The 21,152-nt window shown below is 42.7% G+C and overlaps 1 protein-coding gene across 2 annotated transcripts; it reads right to left on the reverse strand.

The window, feature by feature from the left end:
- Nucleotides 1-926: 926 nt before the first annotated feature.
- LOC120375139 (dehydrogenase/reductase SDR family member 9-like) lies at nt 927-14,329 on the reverse strand. Of its 2 annotated transcripts, XM_039495849.1 has the most exons (7): nt 14,227-14,329; nt 13,856-13,967; nt 11,330-11,438; nt 10,090-10,547; nt 5,916-6,174; nt 4,897-5,060; nt 927-3,770 (listed from the first exon to the last, which is right to left on the reverse strand). In XM_039495849.1, the coding sequence occupies exons 4-7, from the start codon at nt 10,406-10,408 to the stop codon at nt 3,544-3,546; spliced, it is 969 nt and encodes a 322-aa protein (XP_039351783.1). In that variant the 5' UTR covers nt 10,409-10,547; nt 11,330-11,438; nt 13,856-13,967; nt 14,227-14,329; the 3' UTR covers nt 927-3,543. The 2 variants fall into 2 exon arrangements, with proteins under 2 accessions (XP_039351783.1, XP_039351784.1); XM_039495850.1 differs by lacking the exons at nt 11,330-11,438; nt 14,227-14,329 and having other exon boundaries at nt 10,090-10,438; nt 13,856-13,963.
- Nucleotides 14,330-21,152: the final 6,823 nt, after the last annotated feature.

Genomic DNA, 21,152 nt, shown 5'->3' on the forward strand with positions numbered 1-21,152 from the left:
GGGTCCTGCTGGTGTGCACTAAAGATTCCCTAGTGTGCTTTAATGTTCTGCCGTTTGAAACAGCATTATGTTAAAGTGCACTAGGGAGCCTTTAGTGTACACTGGGGTTTACATGGACCAATTCAAGTGCAACATATTAGTGTGCTTTAGAAATCACACCACCACAGAGTGCATTACTCCCCTGTGTAGACAAGCCGCCGGTCACTACTCAGTGGGAGTAATGATGTCACAGTCTGGCCTGCAATAAGCAGCTTACTTTAGCTTGTGTTTTGTTGGTTTCATGTTTCTGAATTCTCCCTTTCATCTATTTTCCCTTTTGGAAGAAGTGTGTTTGAAGGAGGAGGGGGTGTAGGCGGAAGGACAGTGCCTGTGCCAGTGCTCTGCGCAGGGGCACAAGGAAATAGGAGGAAACTTTCTGAGCCCTTTCTGTACACCCTTTGATCACAGAGTCAGCCACAAGCTAACCCTAAGAATGATAGGTTTTTTTCTCTTCAATGAAATATTCAGATGGAGTAGCCCAACTGTTCGAATGAAAGACTCCAGTTTAAAAGTTATTTCCACAACATGATGCACACCGTACGCAGTATTATATGTGTACAGTTTAACTATCCGAGTACCCTTAAGTATTTTAATAATACTGTGCAGAATTAAGAATCAGTGTGGAATGGTAACATCCTTAACACAGGCTTTGGTGTGCAAAATGACTTTAGTGGGGTTCAAATACCCCAGCACTTTAAGCTAATGTGCAACTAGGTAAACAGATAATTTAATGTTTTAGGTATTGCATAATGTAGTGGCCTGAAGGTCAGCCCTAGAAAGAACTCTTTAGCTGTACAAAAAATTATTCAGGTTCATCCCAAAAATAAATTTTACAAGGAGGAAGGGCCACTGACTAATTGTACATAATAACCAAACAAATCAATTCATTAGATTTAGTAAATATTGTATTAAAGAAAGGAGGTAGCAGAAGAGGGTATTGAGACAATAAAAAAGTTGATTAAAATGCAATTTTAAATGGAGTATTCTCTGAATCATTTACTATTACAAGTGGCTGCTAGATACTGGTCCAGAATATGGGCCGTAGATGATTCTGTCCAGTTGTTTTTCTTTCTGTCTCAAGCTGAAGAACAGACTGTTAAAAATGGTTCTGGCAATTGGATTAGAATAGAGTTGGAGACCAGTTTTGCATAAAACTACATGAGTTCAAATGCTTGGAAAAGAGTAATAGAAAAAGTCATAATGCCACTGGGAAAAGTTCTGCTATTATACAGGCAATTCCATTAACATTGCAGGGAATACAGGCGCTTAATCAGAAGCAGAAACCATGTTTTACTTCCATAAAAATATAATAATTTCAGCTCTTTTTTATTAATTACTTTTACCACTGCAGCTCATTTCCGGTAGTCACTGGCCAAATACTGTTCTCAGTGACACTGGAGTAAACGAGGAGCTTGGTTACAATGGTGTTGCTGACGGCAAAATCTGGCCCTTTATATGATGTAGTATAATATATTTGGTGAAGAGCCAGCTGTTCAAATAGCTACATTACATAAGGCACATTTAGGATCATCTCACCCACTCCCAAAATTCTGTTTATTCCTTACTTTAATTTTCAGATTTCATAGATCTGTGATATCACAGCAGGTGACAGTATGAATGAGCTTCTGAAGGAACTGATGAAAACTCAGGTATAGTTGGCTATATAAATAATGAAGATCAGAGCAGGATGGTAAGTGGCATTGATGTATTCAGGATTATTTCTATTGTTAGATACAACTCATTTTCTTTGCTTCCTTAATCACTCCACCAGCCTAGGTCTGGTTTGCTCAGGGCTAGTCTACACTAGAAGTGCTACGCTGGCACAGCTGCACTGCTATAGTGCATTTGGTGAAGATGCTCTGTACTGACGGGAGAGCTCTCTTCCATTGGCATTATTACTCCACCTTTGCAAGAGGCGGAAGCTATGTTGGTGGGAGAGTGTCTCCTGCCAACATAGTGTCGATGTGGGTGGCGCTTAGGTCATGGTAACTTGCGTCGCTCAATGGAGGAGACTTTTTCACTTCTTTGAGTGACATAAGTTATATTGACTTAAGTGGCAGTGTAGACCAGCCCTCGGTGTATAAAATACTTTCCTTTAACATCTGGAGATAGAATTCAAGTTTCCTAAGTGATATGAATCTAAAGGTCTCAGTTCAGTTCTGAGGACAAGCAGCACATAAGCACAATCTGGTGCTCTTGGTTCTGCAGAGTTAACATAAGGACCAAACGACCTCTAGCTTAAAAACCCAGCAGCTTTTCCAGGCCTAGGCTAAGGTTATTGGGGTGGCAACATGTGGATGCTCACATTGCAGCTATCTGGCTTATGATTTAAATAAAAAGAGTTTGCTTTTCCACCACTCTGTCCCTTTGCCTTCATGAGTACACATATTTTTAAAAGAAATCTACAATAGCAGGCCCACTAATACTCACTGCAGTAAGAATAGCTAATCCACAGGCATATGTACAGCACACCTCAAATTTGTTCTAATAGGAAACAACAACCATACAATTCTGTGCATGCAAAATATAAATGAACTCCACACACTGATGACTAAATACAAGCTGCAGTCAGAAAGCAGAGTGATACCTTGCAAGCACCAGAGAAGTTAAATTGAAAACCGGCAATATTTAGACAGGCACTGGGTGGCTTAATGTTTAGCCAAGTAATGTCACAACAGACTCTCCAGACCAAAGAAAGCGTTTGGCTTTGCCATTGGCCAGTTTTCTGCCCAGTGGGAAACCACTTTCTGGGCACTAAACAGTTATGACTTGAGGTAATTTTGTGCTGTTCTGGAGCACTCTGGTCATATCTAATTCAAAAGGAGCCCAATCCTGCAAAATGCTGAGCTCCTCCTGTCATGTACTATGTGCCCTCATTTCCCGTGTACTTTAACACAAGTTAAAGCCCCCTTGCAGGAGTCACTCAGCACTTAGCAAAACCAAGGCTGTTGTCTCTTTGCTTGGAAATAATTTAATTGAAAGACTGAGGCCTACATTTTGCAAAAGTTACTAACTGTCTAACTAGAGTGTGGGTGCTCAGTACTGACTGCAAATCTGAAATCTTTGAGGTTTCACAAGGTGAGCCCCCCAAATCACTGGTCATTTTGACCTCTCTAGTTCATATTTTCCAGAATAAAGAAAAATCCTACACGAAATATTGTAAGGTTTGTAGTTGGTGATTTTTGGCCCAATTCATAACGCTTTATGCACTTAAAGCTAAATGACACATGAAGGATCGGTCACTTCTTTGCAACCTTTCCATTTTTTTACTGATTCTTTGATAAATGTGGCCTGACTTATACATAAGATTAAAAATATGGCTACAATATGTAGCACAGATTTGAGAAATAGCCACTCTAAAAGCTGTTAGAAATATAAAAATGTAGGTGTCAGGCTCAGTTTGGACTAGCAGGCACAGGGCTAAAATAAAGGGCTGGTTCTTGTTGACTCAGACAGCTGGGCCGTCCCCATTTGAATGGGAAAGTGTAAATATAGGAGGAGAATTCACCCTGCAGTTGGGTCCGCAAGCTCTACTTTGTTTCTCAGGAGTACAAAGTCCTGTATTGCTGCAGGCATGCTTGAAAGGGGTATCCAAAGAAGCTTAGCATCCCAGCCTGCAGTGTAACGTGAGTGAGGATTAATGCTTGTTAGAGCATGCTCCATACATTGCACAACCAGTGAGAGGTTTATGTTCTGAAGCACCTGAACCAGCTTTTCTTTCCTTGCTGCATCTGCAAAAAATCAACGAGGGCTTCATTTTAGTGGCAGGACCTAAAGGAAAGGAAAGCGAATTCTATCCCATTTCCTCAGCGTGCGTTTGTGATGGTTACTTTGATTTTCAATTCTGGCATGACTGAGCCAAATGGCACTTGCTGTTCTCCCCAAGACAAGGAGGAAAAGCAGTCCATATTAAAGGCCAAGTCTGGCCATTCTTACTCAAGCTGAGTAGTAATTTGCTCCCTGAATATTCCTATTGATTTCACTTGTGGAGTAGAGCACTACTGAACCTGAGCAAGGGCGGCAGAACCTGGTTTATGATGTCTGAGGGAAGGCAATTAGTCATTTGCTCAGAAGGAAGAGACAGAAGTAGAACTGAAGAGGACATAGACATTTCTGGTGCCAGGTTCAGTGCTGGTGTAAATGGGTGCAGCTTCATTGCCTTGAGTGGAGTCACACCTGCTGATGCCAGCAGTGAATCTGGCTCACTGGGGTGGGAGAAGATACAAAAGGCAGCTGTAGAGAAAGGAACTAGGGGAGGATGGTGTAGGATGTTCCAAGGGTTATTGGATAAGCAGATCCCATTTCAAGCTGGATTCAGCAATAATCTGTCTGTCAGGGGAGCTGATCCTGCAGTGAGCTTTCTGCAGGTGCAGGGATCTGTCCATGCAGAGCCTATTGCCAGAATGAGGCCTTAGGTTTTTTTCCATGGGTTCCATCACCATAGTATCTAATAGGAGCAAAGAAGGTTTGTCCTTGAACTACTTGAATTACCAAAAACTGGTAGTAGTGGGGAAGACACACCCATCCCTTCCCTCCCCTCTCATATGTTTCTGCTTGTATCTTTGGGTCACAGATATGTGCATATGCATGTTTGTTTATTTAAGGGTCACATGCCAAGCTGAATATTCAAAACTCAGATGAAATCGTAGGCAGTATCATGGGCAGAAGGAACAAAATAATGATTATTTTGTGCACAGTCATTCTATGACGTCTAGCATTTTAAGCTTACATTTTTATGTCAAATTTCAGAAGAAAGACGTTCACTGTAAATCAGAAAAGTCTGGGCCATTTCCCAAGGATCGTGATGCTGCAAATGACATGGTCCCTTCAATACAAAATAATCAAGTAATGTCTCACCTTTCTGTACATACCCCTCTCCATATTGTTTTCTAATAGCAGGAGGAAGTTGACTCCAAATGACCTCCCTTTCTTCGATGATCTTTTTTCGATTGGATAGTCCAGTTTTGAACAGCCCAGGTTCAATGCAAGAAACCTTAACTCCGAAAGCTTTCATGTCCCGTCTGCAGAAACAGCCAGTTAAGGATGTCATTGCTATTTTAGACAGCATTGTTAATAGCTGATGTATTTATATCTGCACTAATGTTCTCTTTCTATCGCATATTGGGACGGCCAAGATCAAACTGTAAGTAAGTGTTATCTAGTGGTGGGCCAGTGTGGAGAGGTCACAGGGAAGCAGCCACTGTTTTTATTTATTTGAAGTCCTTTGCAGTGATACACCAAGGGGGCTATACATACAAGACTATATATACACACACATTTTAAACTTCAAAAGTTGCCTTTTGTTTCAGTTTTAAACAAAAATATGGGGCATTGCTTCTTTTATCTGAGTTGGTTCACCCATCCATAAGACTGTATGTCTATTACATGAAGTTCTGCTCTTAGTCCAGGCATTCTGGAATATCTTGCTGTGCCCTGTTTAAAAAACAATCACAAATAACACCCTCCCCCCCCCAAAAAAAACCTACTTTCAAAAAATCAGGGTTAAATGACTGAGAAAAGCATACATACTTAGTTGAAGAGGCTTGAGGAAAAAGCAATAGTTGCAGCCCAACTTTGTTAGGATAACTTTAACCGTAACATGCAACTATCTGGCAGCTGTTTCCTCAGGGTAGCGCTTCTGGGCCTGCCTACACTTTATAAGTGATCTTGCATTTTAAATTATGCCAATTGCAAAGTGTACTGCAGTCATCTAGACTCAGTGTAAATGAGAATGAGACCCAATAAGGCCTCTTAATTCTTAGACTCCCCAACTAGCATTAAATGACAGTCACCCCTCTGCTGGGTACTACCTCACTATCAAGTCTCTCAGCATTTATCGAACATGTATTATTCCCTCAAAATTAACGTTACTGTACCTTAAACTGTCATTAAATGCTTCCACCCCAAACTTGGAAGGAAAATAGCCACCCCCCCAGACTGCCAGGCGGCCTCCGGTGCTGGATATATTTACTAGTCTCCCTCTGGCCTTTTTCACCAAGGGAAGCAAATGTAATGTAACATTTATGAGGCCAATTAAATTAATTTCAATTGGTGCTCTGAAGTGCTCAATATTCAACCAATCTGTCGGCGCTGATGGTCCCATAATCCCCGCATTGTTGACCAGCCCCCACAGACCTGCAGAGAAACAAACAAAAAATTAAAGTAGTGATTTAGGAAGCAAATATTCACCCCTATGTAACATAAAGAGGAGCCAAACCAACTGAGAATTCATCAAGAACTGTCTGAGAACCAGACGGATTACAAGATGGGCAGGAACTTATAAATAAGCTGCCTCTAGATCTCCTGCAGCCGTCACCATTTTACCTGATGCTTACATTTCACCACCACTCTTTCCAGGCCACTTCACAAACTGTGTTAACATTTTCCTTTTATGACCTTTGAAGGTGGGTGGGTGGGAAGTCTAGGGGCTTTGGAAGTCTGGGGGGCAGTGAGGTGTTAGAAACCAAGGAGCTATAATATTTTTGACACAGCTAAAAGTCCAGAATATCAGGGTGGGGTGAGCTGGTCTGGATAATATAAGAGACCTAGGGTACGTCTAGACTACCCGCCGTATCGGCGGGTAGTGATCGATTTCTCGGGGATCGATATATCATGTCTCATCTAGACGCGATATATCGATCCCCGAACGCACTCCCGTTGACTCCGGAACTCCACCAGCATGAACGGCAGTAGTGGAGTCGACAGGGGGAGCCGCGGACATCGATCCCGTGCCGTGAGGACAAGAGGTAAATCGATCTAAGATACTTCGACTTCAGCTACGCTCTTCACGTAGCTGAAGTTGCGTATCTTAGATCGATCCCCCCCAGTGTAGACCAGCCCCTAGACTTGCAACCAAAATTGAAGTCAATATTTTTTAAAACAGCTGAGAGCGCAATAAATGGGAAACTTCAATATGTGTCCCGCACCCCCCCACTCATGATTTGATTGTAGTGAAAGGCTTGCACCTCCGAGTTACAATAATCTCACAGTCATTCTGTAGACTCTCTTCTCATGGCTTCTCTTGTATCTATTTCTGTATTGACAGAGCAGTTAAAGTTGAATTGCAGGACTGTTTTAGGCATCTTTTTTGGTATGAGTGCTCCATCCAGAAAATATTTTTTCCCCAAAGGAGCTCCCATATCCTGGCTTCTCTTTAGTCACAGCTATGTAGTATGATAAATCACCACCTAACAAAGGTGATGGTATTAAAATTGGCATAACAGCTTTGTAGTTCTACTAGTTATAGGAGCTGCTGGCCTATTTGTCTTCTGAAGCTAAGTGCTTTCTTAACTCAGCTGCCCTTAGACCTGAGAGCTGAGCTCAGGTTTCGCTTTGGAAATGTGTCCAAAAATTCTTCTATTACACAGGTGTGAAATTGCCAGCTTTAAAGATTCATAACTTTACAAATCCTGAACTGATATTTTCAAACTTGGATTATTTTTTACATTTCAGTGAAGACTTTCAAACAAGATAAGTCTGAAGTTTTGTTCTTCCGTCATTTGAGTTATGTAAGATGAAAGTTTGATATTGACACAGGAAAGTGTATTTTTCTTATCATCACAAAACTCAAAAACAATTGAATTGATATTCCTCCAACATTACAGAAAAAAAATCACCTTTGGGTTTAGGCCAAACGTTGAAAATGTCAACTTCAAAACAATGTGTTTGAGCAAGTTATAAGCAATTAAAAAGGAGAGAGGGAGGTTAGCCTGGAAGGTGCAGGTTGCAAGTTCCAGGATGCATGGTTCAAAGGGCCAGGTTCTGTTTTATCTTAATTCTGAGTACTCCACCAGTGGCCCCATTGCAATCAAAGCAATCAATCAATTAACATGAGTAACTGTATCAGAATTGGGTCCTATGAAGGTAGTTTCTGGATAGTTAATGTGGGATTGCATATGAAATATTATTTTATGGCTGGATAAATAACTGATCTAGGTGATTAATACGTAAATGAATAAATTGTTCAATGAATTATGTCTCTTTTCCTGTTTGAAAATGATGCAATTTGTTGTGAGTATTCAATATTAAAAGTTTAACTCTGCACATAGCTCTCATGGTATATTTAAAGAACAAAAGAATGGCCATATTGCTTCAGACCAATGCTATATCTGTCTCTGAATCCTGTCTTCCAACAGTGGCCAGTGTCAAATGCTTCAGAGGAAATGAACAGAACAGGGCAATTATTAAGTGATCCATTTCCTGTCATCCATTCCCAGCTCCCGGCAGTCAGAGGCTTAGGGATACCCAGAGCTTGGGGGTTGCATCCCTGACCATCTTGATTAATAGCAATGTTGATGGAACTATTCGCCATTAAATTATCTATTTTTGAACCCAATTATACTGGCAATGAGTTCCACAGGTTGACTGAGTGTTGTGTGAAGAAGTACTTCCTTTTGTTGGTTTTAAACCTGCTGCCTATTAATTTCATTGGGAGACTCTTGGTTCTTGTGTCATGTGAGGGAATGAACACTTCCCTATTCACTTTCTCTGCACCCTTCATGATTTTATAGACCTTACTCATATCTCCTCTTTAGTTGTCTCTTTTCTAAGCTGTTCTGTTCTCTAACAGGGGACTTCCTTCTGAAAAGTGCTGACTACTCTGGCACTGATCCAGCAATGCACTTAAGGAGGTGCTTAGCTTGAAACACATAAACAGTCCCATCAAAGTCAATGAAATTCAGTTTCCATTGTGACTATTTGTCTACTTTCCAATAATGTTCTTCAATATTCACCTAAAATTAGCTGTATCCAGAAAAATTCCTTCCAGTGATGCCATCCACTAGAATATTTGTGAAAAGTGATACAAAAGAGACGACACAGCCAAATACAAACTTCAAACAAATATCCAGAGGGATCTATTTTGCAGTTTTTATCCATGCCTATTAAACAGTTGCAATTCATGTAAGTGTAACCTCTCCTTGGAGTTTGCTCAGCTCCTGGAACTCTCAAATGAGCCTCCCGGGGTTCCGGCCCTGTGGACTATAACAATAATAGCTACCAGAGCCCTCTGACACCATTTCCAAGCATGCTTGGAGTCAGGGGTGGGGATAGAATTGTTTAGGAACTCTTGCTGAGGCCAATAGGGTGGTTTGTGGATGAGGTGATATAGGCCAGTAATGAGCCCATATCATGGACCAGTGATGACATGGCATGACCAGTGATGAGCCCATATCATGGGCCAGTGATGAGCCAGAGCTGCTCAGCCCCTGGATGGGGCTTTGTTCCTGACTCAGAGACAAAGGGACCAGTTTTTGTTTCAGTTTTGAGTTTGGGAGCAGAGCCAGAAGCAGAACAACTTAGGGGATCTTTGATGAACTTCCCCTCCCCACAAAGGAGAATCTTTGAATTGCTGTGAAATCCAGTGCATGGGTCAGGCAGTTCCAGCTCTGCAGAGACCAGTGTCCAGAGTGGCAGAGATGCAACCCACCAAGACCTCCACTGGACTCCTGACCAGGGAGCCATGACAGGACTTTCCCCACCTAGGGGTAAAGACACTGTAATAGGACCATTCTTTTTTGTTTTAGCTGGCCAATAGTGCTACAACACTCTTCTCCAAACTCATCCCCAGCATATCACCTACCTGGGATGTGCCAGCTGGGGGCTGGGAGGCGGTGTGCATGTCAAGAGGTGAGGAATTGGTTGATTTATTCATGTTTTAGTACTTATTAGTCAACCCTAACCCTTTCCTTCCCCAGATCCTATTTTCCTGTTCCCAATAAAGATCACTGCTGTTATATTGTTATTCTTGGATTTGTCATTTCTTTACTGGGGTTTATGTCGATGTATTTGTTTTTCATGTGCTGGGATTTATACTTCTTACTAGCAATGGTAGTATTAATGTTCTCCAGGGACAGCAACCTTGTGTCACAGGCACAGTGAGGAGTCATCTTGGGTGGAGACACCAGCATCACTAAAAAGAACTCAGGACCCACCCCATGTGAGGAGAGGGGAAAAGCCAGTTGTTCCAAGAAGTAAGCATCAAGGAGGAGATATGAGCCACACCTCGGGGAGAGGCTACATAGGAAAGAATCCAGATCTTTTGTCACTCACCTGCTGTCCCCACTTCAGCTTTAATCCACTCAGCCACCTTCCTAACGTTGTCTGGATCTGTCACATCCAGCAGCACTGTTTGGAGCTGCTTTGAGGTTGCTGCTTTTAGCTCCACTGCTCCCGCTTCAGTCAGACAACTGGCAAGAACTCGAAATCCTTTCTTATCAAAAGTCCTTGCTGCCAGATTTCCAAATCCCGAGTCACATCCAGTGATGAATATATATTTGCCTGTGAGATCTCTAATCTTCTGCCCATCTTGTGCCCCCCATCTCCACCACAAATAGAAGATGGCCAGAAAGATGAGGAGATAGAAAAACATTTTCACTAAAGACTTCTGGTCCCCTTTCTCCTGAAACAGAAAGAACCAATGAAGGGAGGCTTTCCCCCACTTTTGTTCCAAGTTTATTTAAACAGGAGAGGACACAGTTCCGTGAAGTGGCTTCCTCAGTGTTCTGCACCTATAGGATTATTGCTTGTATTAAAATGATGACAAAAGCTAACATGGCAAACATGTTATGATGGGATTCTACAGAATAAAAGGACCCCTGGACACTGCCTCCCCTTTTCATAGCCTCAGCTCCAAAGGAGACATAGTTGAGATGTAAAGATTCTAGAGCAGGGCAGCAAAAATGAAGGCTGTATAGAAGGAGACTGACAAGACTGGGCTGCACTCACCCATTGATTTGCAGTAGCACAATAAAGCAACTGGTAGTGTAAGGTCTATGAGGGGCAGGGGTCCAGCTGCACAAGCCGTCCCCAACCTTCCTCTTTGCGGCAGCCCCAAACTGGGGGCCGGGCCATTGTGGAAGGGAGCAGACCAGTACAGCACATCGCAGAATGGGGTCCTGATCTATGACTAGAGCTAATACAAGTGAAAATAAATAGATAATTATAATCACAAATAGGCTGATTACTGGGATTATGCATTTCCGGGGGATGCTCCACTAGCAGTGCTCCTCCCAGCTGGAATCTAAGACTGTCTTTCCCAGACAGAGTCCCAGAGGAGGATGGTGGCAGTTCTGCCACTCATCCCCTTTAGGGAGTAAATTTCCCCTCCAGTACATTTGTCTCATGAGTTCAGTAGGGTGCAATTTGCATCCCTGCTCGTTAAGAAGTGAATCTGACTATGTTGTCTTTTGTGTTTGGTAAGAGTCTACTACATTTTGGGATCTACTGCAATAACAGTAATAAGAAGTAAATAATTAATAATTAATTAATAAATAATTAACAATGGACATACCAGCATTCTATACAATCATAACTTGAGTGAAAAACAATTGGTTGTGCCTCCTCATCTATGGCCGTGACACAGAAAACGGAAGACACAATGAAATAATCTGGGAGACCTGCTAAACAGATAGAAGGTAATGTAGTATTTTTATACACTGCATATAGACACTGCTATCTCACTGCTGCAGGAAGTCATTGCTGTGACATTCACTCTGGCCAAATTCTCCATGAGGAAGAAGACAACTCCCCTCCCTTCCTCCGCCAAACAGTGCAAAAGCAAAACACATGCATTTACCCTGTTGTTCTGTATTGTGGGAGGGAGGGAGGGAGGGGTGTTCCTTTCTTATCCCCACATGTAATCCCTTTATGCCCTGAAACACAAGGACCCATATACCCCAGACCTTATGCCTGATTTCCTAGCTAAAGTGGCTGCTTGTCAGACGCTGCTCAAGACAATGTGCTGCACTTGGCAAAACATAAAGTGTGCTTGCCCCCTCCTAGGGCAGTAGATTTGCCATCACGACGGAAGGGCAGCCAGGGCAAATTTAAGTGAGTGGTGTTGTGACTGGGCCCCCTGGGTTGCAATGCCACTCAGATTTGGCCTAGCTGATTCTCTGCTATGATGGAGGGCCAGCAGGACCAAATCTGCCACCCTGGAGAGCTGCCCAGAAATCTGCTGCCCTAGGCTGTTTCCTCTTTGTCTGTAGCTAGAGTGGCCTCTGTTGCACGTATGCTCGTCTTCATGTAAATACCTTTGGTGGAAGTGGTTCAGCCTCTTGCACTGCAAGGTGTTACACACAAGTGTTGCAGAACAGGATACATACATATACTAGTTTGTGTTGCTTAACTTTGCTGTCCTCTGTGACTTCAGTTGTGGGGAGAGGATACTGAACTAGATAAATGCTTGCTCTCAGTGTGCTTAAGTATATTTCCTTTGTACTGTAGAACAAGGAATTCTAGTCTGTAAACTTACGTAGACACAAAAGAATGTTGCATTTTCACTGCTTTTGTCTGTGACCTATATTTTAATCAGCTTCTTTGGCAAATAATTCCAGTTTATCATAGGAGATGGGTGAGGCACTGCTTGGGTGTGCAGAGAACCATGGAGGGTACTCACTCTAAGGGTGTGTCTACACCTCAATTAAACACCCTTGGCTGGCCTGTGTCAGCTGCCTCTCTAGGGGGTCAGGCTGTGGGGCTGTTCAACTGAGATATAGATGTTACGGTTCAGGCTGGAGCTGGGCTTTGGGACCTTGTGAAGTGGGAGGGTCCCACCCAGAGCCCAGGCTCCAGTCTGAGCCCAGACATCAATACTGCAGTTAAACAGCTCCACTGCCCGAGCCCCATGAGCCTGAGTCAGCTGACACGGACCAGCTGCAGGTGTTTAATTGCAGTGTAGACATACCCTAAGGTTCTGGTGTCTCTACTCACCTAAGCAGTGTCTCACCATCTACATTGCTATTTATGCCTGTGCTGGGGGGAGCTTGCAGCATATGTACTCTACTCGCTGCCATGAGGCGTGTACAGTGTAAACAAACCTTTACACTGAAATTCAGTCTAATCATTTTGCTTTGTTTTCAATCAACATTTTAGAATGACATTTTTTTCATTTTCAAGCATTGCGTTGAAAGAATAATTTTACATCAAATCATTTCATTTTGATTGAAAATGTCCTAATTTTCTGTTTTGACATTTCCAATTTGAACCTTTTCAGAATTCTTCATTTTTTTGTGAAAAATTCTGACACTTTGTCTTTTGGCTCCAGTTTGGAATGGAAAGTAATTTTGAATTGTGAAAATGTCCTGTGAAAGGACAATTCCATTTTTCAAACAGCTGTAGTTGATACTATTATGTTTCTCTGTAAAGTGCATTTATGAGTGAGGCCACATGAAATGAGCTGGCTTTATGTAATGAGCTCCCTACCAAGGTCATCAGTTGTGATAGAACTTATGATGTATCTGGACCAAAAGCACAGACCGCCACGCCTTGATCTGAAAGAGTAACTCCATTGGCTAATGGTGATAACAGACACATACCTTATATGCAGGCAGCCACAAGCATGAGACAGGAGCACACAGATTTAGCCATCGTATTATAGTTACTGTACCTAGCAGTTCAATTTATTCCCCACACCAATATAAGAAAATTTCATTTCATTAAATGAAATGAAAATTGATTCTTATCAGCAAAACAGCTTTTCACTTGCAGGAAACAATGCCTTTCAGAGAGGCAACTCCTCTCTTCTAGCTGGCAAAGTCACAAATTGCATACTTTTTCTTAATGGTCAATTTACTTCAGTTCTGCTTGAGGTATTTCATTTTCTTCTCCAAAATCATGCACTGATGAGGGGAAAATGTTGTAAATATGTAGTGGCATCTCACAGAACAGACATGCCACTTCCGCTTTTGAACCGTAAAACCTCAAAAGAAGTAGAGGGTAAAACCTGTGTTGGACAAAGTGAATACTAAAGATCTCTAGCAAGTTTCCTGTGAATGCCAAGAAAAAAGTGAAGAGACATATTTTCATGGTACTATACCTGAACCAGCAGGAGCTTTGAAGCACTTTCTGTGCACAGCCACACTTCAAGAATTGTGCACTTGTGGTAATCTTGTGTTAATAGTATTACTTCTAATCCAAACCACGAACAACTTTTTCCAGAAGCATAGCAATGAGAGGGAGAGAAAAAAGTATCCTGTTATTCCTCAAAACTGCAAAAACAGCTGAAATATTTCACTGGCAACTGTAAAAGGCAAAATATCACAGAACTGGAAACATTTACCAGTAACTCTAAATGAATCAGATTCAGAAAAGTGTTTCCTTTTCTTCCCCTCTATGTCTAAGGTTGTCATGTAAAGAAAAGTTTGAGCAGAATAAATAAAATGTTTACATGAAAAATTTAACTCTCACCTGATTTAGGGGAGATATGGTCTCTGGGAGGTAGCCATTGCCTTGTCTCTGTTGCCTTCTTTCTCTGTCTCTGTTTAGGGGAGATATGGTCTCTGTGTGCTTACTAAGGAAGTAGTGCTGAACCAGGAAAAGCCTGGTTACATGAGTTTCACAAGTCACTTGTCATAAACAGCAGCTTTGTTTTGCTCAGTCGAAGGTTGGATAAGCTCTATTAATGTTTGTTCCTTATTCATGACTCATGTTTGTTATAGGATCCATTGCTGGGTATTATATATTTCACCTGTGCACTCCGAAATGAACCAAAACTTCACTGCTAGTGTAGGTGAGCACAACTCGTGACATCGGTGGAGTAACTGAGTCAGTGGTTGGCAGCTACTTTGGTTTCAGTGGGTCTTTGATTTGATTCTAGCAGGGCCACACAGAGCTTTTTGGGGACGTGCGTCAAAATCTGAAAATGAGCCCCTCCCACTCTTCCAAAAAATTACCACCGGTTGGTGGGGGAGGAAGGTTTAGCGAGTGAGCGCACCCTGCAGCAACAGTGTCCCAGGAGGCTGGGTCCTGCTCCCTGCTCTGGGCATTGTGACCTGGTGTGTGGAGTCCCAGTGCCATTCGGATTTGGCCCAGCTGCCTCTCTGTCATGCTGGAGTGACACTTCAGTGGAACTGCAGCCCTGTGCACCCAGTTGCAAGGCCACTTGGTTTGGAGAGAGGATAGGGCAAAAGTGTCTCTTCTGCCACCCCCCACACTCCCTCGGCTCCTGGATTCTAGAGCTGGGCAGATAAGGAAAAGAATTCACCATGACCATTTCCTTGCATTTAAAAATGAATTTGCTTGGATTGTTTATTTATTATTATTTGTGTTAACATAGCACCTGGATCCCTCAGTCATGGAGCAGGACCTGATTGTGCTAGGCGCTGTACAAACACAGAACAAAAATGGTCCCTGCCCCAAGGGGAATACAATCTAAGCATAAGATAAGACAGCCAGCCCAATGGGGGAATACAAGGGAACAATGAGACAGTATTGGTCAGCGCGATAGGCAGGGGTCTTACTTGACAACAGTTAGGCTGCAGGTGTGCTGTTATGTAGGCGTCATAACAAAGGAGGGTTTTGAAGGCGGAGAATGTGGAAATTTTGTAGATGTTTATGGGGTGATCCTCTCAAGCATGAGGGCCAGCATGGGAGAAAGCACAAAGGGACTTTTAGGGAATTTAACTGGTGGGTGAGGGAGGCTGACACCATGGTCTGATTGGAGCAGACAGTCAACATCTCGCGTGAATGAGGGATGACAGGTAGGGTGCAGATATACCATAAAGGAGCTTGAAAATTAATGCAAGCAGCTCATGTTTGATGTTATAGAGAAGGGGGCTCCAGTGGAGGGACTTGGAGAGGGGTGACATGGTCAAACAACGGGGCAGGAGAATGACTTTTGCAGCAGCATTCTGCATGGAATGGAAGTGAGGCAAGATTGAGTTTGTCAAGGCCAGAGAGAAGGATGTAATCGAGATGTGAGATGATGAGCGCCTGGATGAGCGTTTTAGCTGCGTGGATGGGTAGAAATGATTGTATCTTAGTGATGTTTTGCAGAAAGAATCAGCAAGATTTAGATGTAGCCTGGAGATGAGGAGATGAGGACCTAGACAGAGGTCTGAGCTGAAGCTTAGGTTACAGCTCTGGGCGACAGGTGGTGTTGTGTACAGCAATTGAGAAAGCAGGTGGTTGGGAGAGCTTGGGGAAAGGCTCGGAGCTCTGTTTTAGCCATGTTGAGCTTGAGCTCATGGCTAGACAGCCACAAGGAGATGTCAGAGACACAGGCTAAGATTTTAGTTTGGCCAGAGGGAGACTGGTCTGGAATAGAGAGATCTGTGAGTTGTCAGCATAGAGATGGTAACTGAATTTGTGTTTGCAGATGCGGTTACCCAGAGATAAAGTGTAGAGGCAGGGCCAGCTCCGGGCACCAGCTCAGCAAGCAGGTGCTTGGGGCGGCCAAGGGGAAGGGGCGGCACATCGGGCTCTTCGGCAGCAATTCGGCGGCGGGTCCCTTGGTCCCTCTCGGAGGGAAGGACCTGCCACCAAATTGCCACCGAAGAAGAAAGTGATGCGGTGGAGCTGCTGCTGATCACGATCGCAGCTTCCCCCCCGCCGCCCCGCTGCTTGGGGTGGCAAAAACCCTGGAGCCGGCCCTGTGTAGAGGGAGAGGGGATCAGAGCAAAGCCCTGTGGGATCACCACAGAAAGCTGGAGGAATGATGATGAGGATCCTCTGAAGAGCACACTGATGGCACAATTAAAGAGGTAGGAGGAGAACCAGGAGAGAAGAGGGTCATGGAAGCCAACAGTGGCTGACAGGTTAAACGGGATAAGAATAGAGACTGGTTTCTGAACTAGGAAGGTCATGTGAAACTTTGGTGAGAGTGGTTTCAGTGGTGTGCAAGTTCAGTGGAGTTCGTCTGTTTTGTGTATGTTTTCTACAGTATTTTAGTGATTAAATTTTACTAGTAGTAATGGAAAGAAAAATGATAAATGTTAAGACTATATTGAAGGATATTTGTGGAAATTTATAACTGAACAGTTGTATTGGAAACCTGATTCTAAGAGTTCTGCTCAGGCAATCCGGGAAAAGAATCATACCATGTGACCAATCAAAATTAACCAGCATAGCCTAATTTTGAATACTGGAAATGTTTGTGAGTGACCTACGGTTTGAGAATTACTTGCTGAAATTATGTGACAAATTATCTTGAATGGCAAATTAAAAAGACAATTGCAAATGATTCAGCCATGTACCCATCTTCTTGTTCCTTTTTTCTAAATAACTTATAATTTGAATTAAATTTGTAATAGATATGAAAGTATATAATGTTAGGCATATGAGGCAGTAACCTAAAACAATAGGGTAAAAATGATCCATGGATAGCTGCAGATAAAAAGCGGATGTCCATGGATTTGCAGAGCTCTATGCATACGTATAACCATGTTATTTTATTTACTTTCATTCATATAAGAATGATAAGCAGAAAGGGAAAGGTCACAATAATGTATTTTCTTTAAGCTGGTCAGCTGATTTGCCCACAATTTTCTTTTTTTGGATCCACTCCTGCAATTTTTGCTAACACTAGCAAATACTCCTGTTAAAGTCAACGGGAACTTTATCTGCACTGCAGCCTTCAGGAGCAGTTCCTGTATTTGTGACCTGATGATTTCTTTTCATTGCTAGATGAATAACTGAGGAGAACACAGCAGTGTGAAAAGTCAGATGCTAAGCCAAGTATGTAGTCTTTTTCCAAGGCCAAAGATTCAGCATTTTCAAAGTACCAGAAGAAATAAGCTGTTGTTCTCAGAAGTGTCAACATGAGAATAACCTCTCTTGACTTGCATGGTAATGAAACGAGGGTCATTTATTTTCCTGATCAATATCTCATTGAGGCCACACATAGAAAAATAAATGCTTTTAATGTTCATCTTATGGCAGCTTTGATTGATTGTTGCTTCTTTTCATTTCATTTAGAAGCTAGTACTAGCTAATGTTAAAAGTAATATAGCTCTTCTGACTAAAGACAATGTATATGCAGGACAAGGTGGGTGAGATAGTATCTTTTATTGGACCAACTTCTGTTGGAGTGCGAGACAAGTGTTTGAGCTTACACAGAAAATAAATGACCTGAAGAAGAACTCGGTCCAATAAAAGATATTACCTCACCCAACTTGTCCTCTATTTATAACTCTAATATTGCAAGGAACACCAACACGTGCAATGTAAGTGAACTGATCAGGGACTTACCTGCTACAATGAACATATGCTAATTTGCACTGCATATTTACTACTGCCAGCGTCAGAGTCCTACCTGAGTTAGGCTTGGCAGAATTTGATTTATTTTTCATACTTTTGATAGATAATGTTTATTTTTACTTTATTTTTTTATTGACTTACAGTTTTACAGTTGTGGGAAATTATTGGAGGGGGGTGTCAGAGGGTGCTCTACTCACCACTTGTCTGGCACCTTCTCCTGGTCACGCTGGAGATTAACTCTTGAGGTCAACACCCCTTCCTATGGTCGCATGCTGCATCTCTCTCTCAGGTCTGCAGCTCCTCTCTTGTCCAGGAACCGCAGCCAGGGATGGCTTTAGGCCTATTCCACCAATTCCCCCAAATCAGGCCTCGTGACTAAGAGGGCCCCGTGTCCAGTGAGAATCCCTTCCCTGGCTAGAGGCGCCTTTTTAATTTTTACTCACCTGGCGACGCTCCAGGTCTTCAGTGGCACTTCAGTGGCGGGTCCTTCACTCGCTCGGGATCTTCGGTGGCAATTCGGTGGCGGGTCCTTCAGTGCCACTGAAGACCTGGAGCGAGTGAAGGACCCACCGCCGAAGTGCTGCCAAAGACTCGGATTACCGCCCACTGAGTACAAGCTCCACGTGTTTTTTTTTACATGTGTGTTTTTTTTTAAAGTCATCCCTGCCGGGGCCCCGTCAAAACTGTTCAAATTGGGCCCCGCACTTCCTAAAGCCGGCCCTGACCGCAGCATCCTCTTAGTGACTCAGTCCTCCAGCCAGGTCACTCACCGTTCTCTCTTCCGGGTACAATCCTTCTATTCTCACAGTGACTCAGGCAGTCTTCCCATTCACTGCCCTGCTGGTGCCACTTCCCCTGTGGCGGGTGGGGGAACCAGACCCACTCTCTACTCTGGGTTCCAGTTCAGTGACTGTCAACCCAGCCGTTCTCGGCTTTCCTCTCCCAGCCCTCACTGCTTCCTACCACTTTGGTTCCCCTCCTTTCCCTGAGTGTACCGCCTCTAAACCCTCCTCCTGCTTCCCAGGGAGTGACTGCCCTTTCCCAGCAGCTGCCCCTGTTTGTTACCAGCTTCCTGGCTTTATAGGCCCTGCCTAGTCGTACACAGCTGAACCTGCTTGCAATCACTTCCCTGCTCCCTGGCTCTTCCTTCAGGTGCATCCTGAAAGTCTATGAGTCTGTGAGCTAACAGGCCTACCTGGCACCTTAACGCCTTCCAGTCCTGTCTGGAAATCCCAAAGGACACCCCATCACATGGGGGTCAAACAATAATTATTTAATGACAGTAGATTTTGAGATACAAGAAGTTAAAGCTTTATAACCGTTAACACAGAAATGATCAAAATTACAGGTCAAAATATACAAAATAAATATCCTTAAATCAAAATCTAGTAAGGTCTGAAGCAGTATTTTTCTTGTTTGCCAATCTGTAAATTTTGATGATTACTGATGGAGATATTTTTTTCGGTTTGTGTGGGTGTGATGAAATTGATTTTTATCAACAATTACTGATAAAAAGCTAATCCTTCCAAGCCTTTTGTACCAGAGAACAATCTGTCCCCTTCCCATCTCTTCTATTTCTTCTAAAGTCTTTTGTCTATTATTCATTATTATTATTCAATTGCATTAAGAAAACTAGTAAAAGTTCATGACACACACTCCAAGAAAAGGTTAAAAATGAAGACATTTTAAAATGAAGATAACTTCAATTTTTCCCTTAAAGCAGTTGCTCCAGAATTTAAGTTGCAAACAAAAATAATAGATCCTGTGTCCTGGTTTAATTCTGGGAACCAGTTATACACACTGTTATCCAGCGTCACGGTTTTTTAGGACTTTGTATTATTTGGACACAGGGGAGTGTGATACCATTTGGGGCTAAACAGAAAAAGTTACTCCTGAAGTCTTGTTGTCCAGAAGTGAAGGCCTGGCGAGCTCAGAGATGTGAGTTCTCTGCAATGGGAGGAAGTAGGTTTTTTTGCAATTAAACAAAGGTAAAGTGCAATTACTCAACACACTAGTAGAAGCAGGATGCAGAGGTATTACAATGTGATATTGTGGCTTGCCCTTCACTGGCTCATGATCTGCAGCTTTAACACTGTAAATGACAAGGTGGAGTAACTTTGGAGATGGAGGAACTAAAAGTAAACTGCAAAAATAACAAGCTGTGCCTCAGTTCCCATATGTAAATAGGGGACATTAACACTTCCTCTCTCACAGGGCTGCAGTGCAGCTTAATTTATTAAGATTAGTTTGGGTAGTCGTTGAGATCTTCATACACAAGGTGTTAGAACAGCACAAAGTGTTATCATCAGTGTTCAGAAGCGACTGATTTTACTGCCAGGGCCACAACTGAGAATATGGAGTAATTCCACTCAAAATTTAATTTAATTCAAGTGTGTGAGAGATTGAGAGATTCTTAGCTGACTGTGGCTCCTGACTCTCGGACCAGTGTTATTGTAGAGTAATGTAGTTTAGAGTAACCTGAGTGCTGCTCTGAACCAAGTCCTCTGCCAGTCAGAGATAGTCCAGAATGCTGCACCTGAGAGCAGACTTTGTCCCAAAGCATGGAGGCAACTTGGTCAGCTGGTGTGTCAATCTGGAATTAATGTGTGGTGCCACAGGATTCTTTGTTGCTGGAAATATATGGTCATCTAAGCACTCTACAGCTATGACCCAGAATAGGGAGTCACAATTTGTGGCTAACTCTCTTGCACTGGAGGCTTTTTATTGGATCACTGCCACTAGGGTTTTTTGGGGGTTATTTATTTTTTTTGGACAATATACTAATCTACTGTGGTAAAACCAGTTTATTGTAAACAATTATGTCACACCTTGGAGCGAGGGGGTGCCTTCTATAGGAGACGTGATAATGTATGCCAAAGGGCACCCAAATGCTGTATGCATGAGAGAAATAATCTGTCTATGAATATTAAAGCTATTTCCCCACTAGCTTACTCACATGAAGGATATTGGAAGAAATCCAAAGAATAGATAGTGATTTTATCAGTGGATATACAGTGACATAAATACTTTGGTTAAAAGGAAACATAAAATGTATTGCAATTTGACCTTCTTCTGCTCATGCAAAGTAATATTAGAATAAAGTGAGATCAACACAATAAGTTAACGGCTTCCTTTTA

Source organism: Mauremys reevesii, linkage group 11 (assembly GCF_016161935.1).
Source record: "Mauremys reevesii isolate NIE-2019 linkage group 11, ASM1616193v1, whole genome shotgun sequence".
In the NCBI taxonomy this organism is placed as follows: domain Eukaryota; kingdom Metazoa; phylum Chordata; order Testudines; family Geoemydidae; genus Mauremys; species Mauremys reevesii.

Excerpts from the sequence above, each read along its gene's own strand:
- LOC120375139 (XM_039495849.1), bottom strand. The coding sequence starts at position 10,408 with ATGTTTTTCTATCTCCTCATCTTTCTGGCCATCTTCTATTTGTGGTGG. Across the intron at positions 6,175-10,089 it reads AGCTGAAGTGGGGACAGCAG|GTCTGTGGGGGCTGGTCAAC; the intron begins GTGAGTGACAAA and ends GTTTCTCTGCAG. Across the intron at positions 5,061-5,915 it reads GCATTTAATGACAGTTTAAG|ACGGGACATGAAAGCTTTCG; the intron begins GTACAGTAACGT and ends CTGTTTCTGCAG.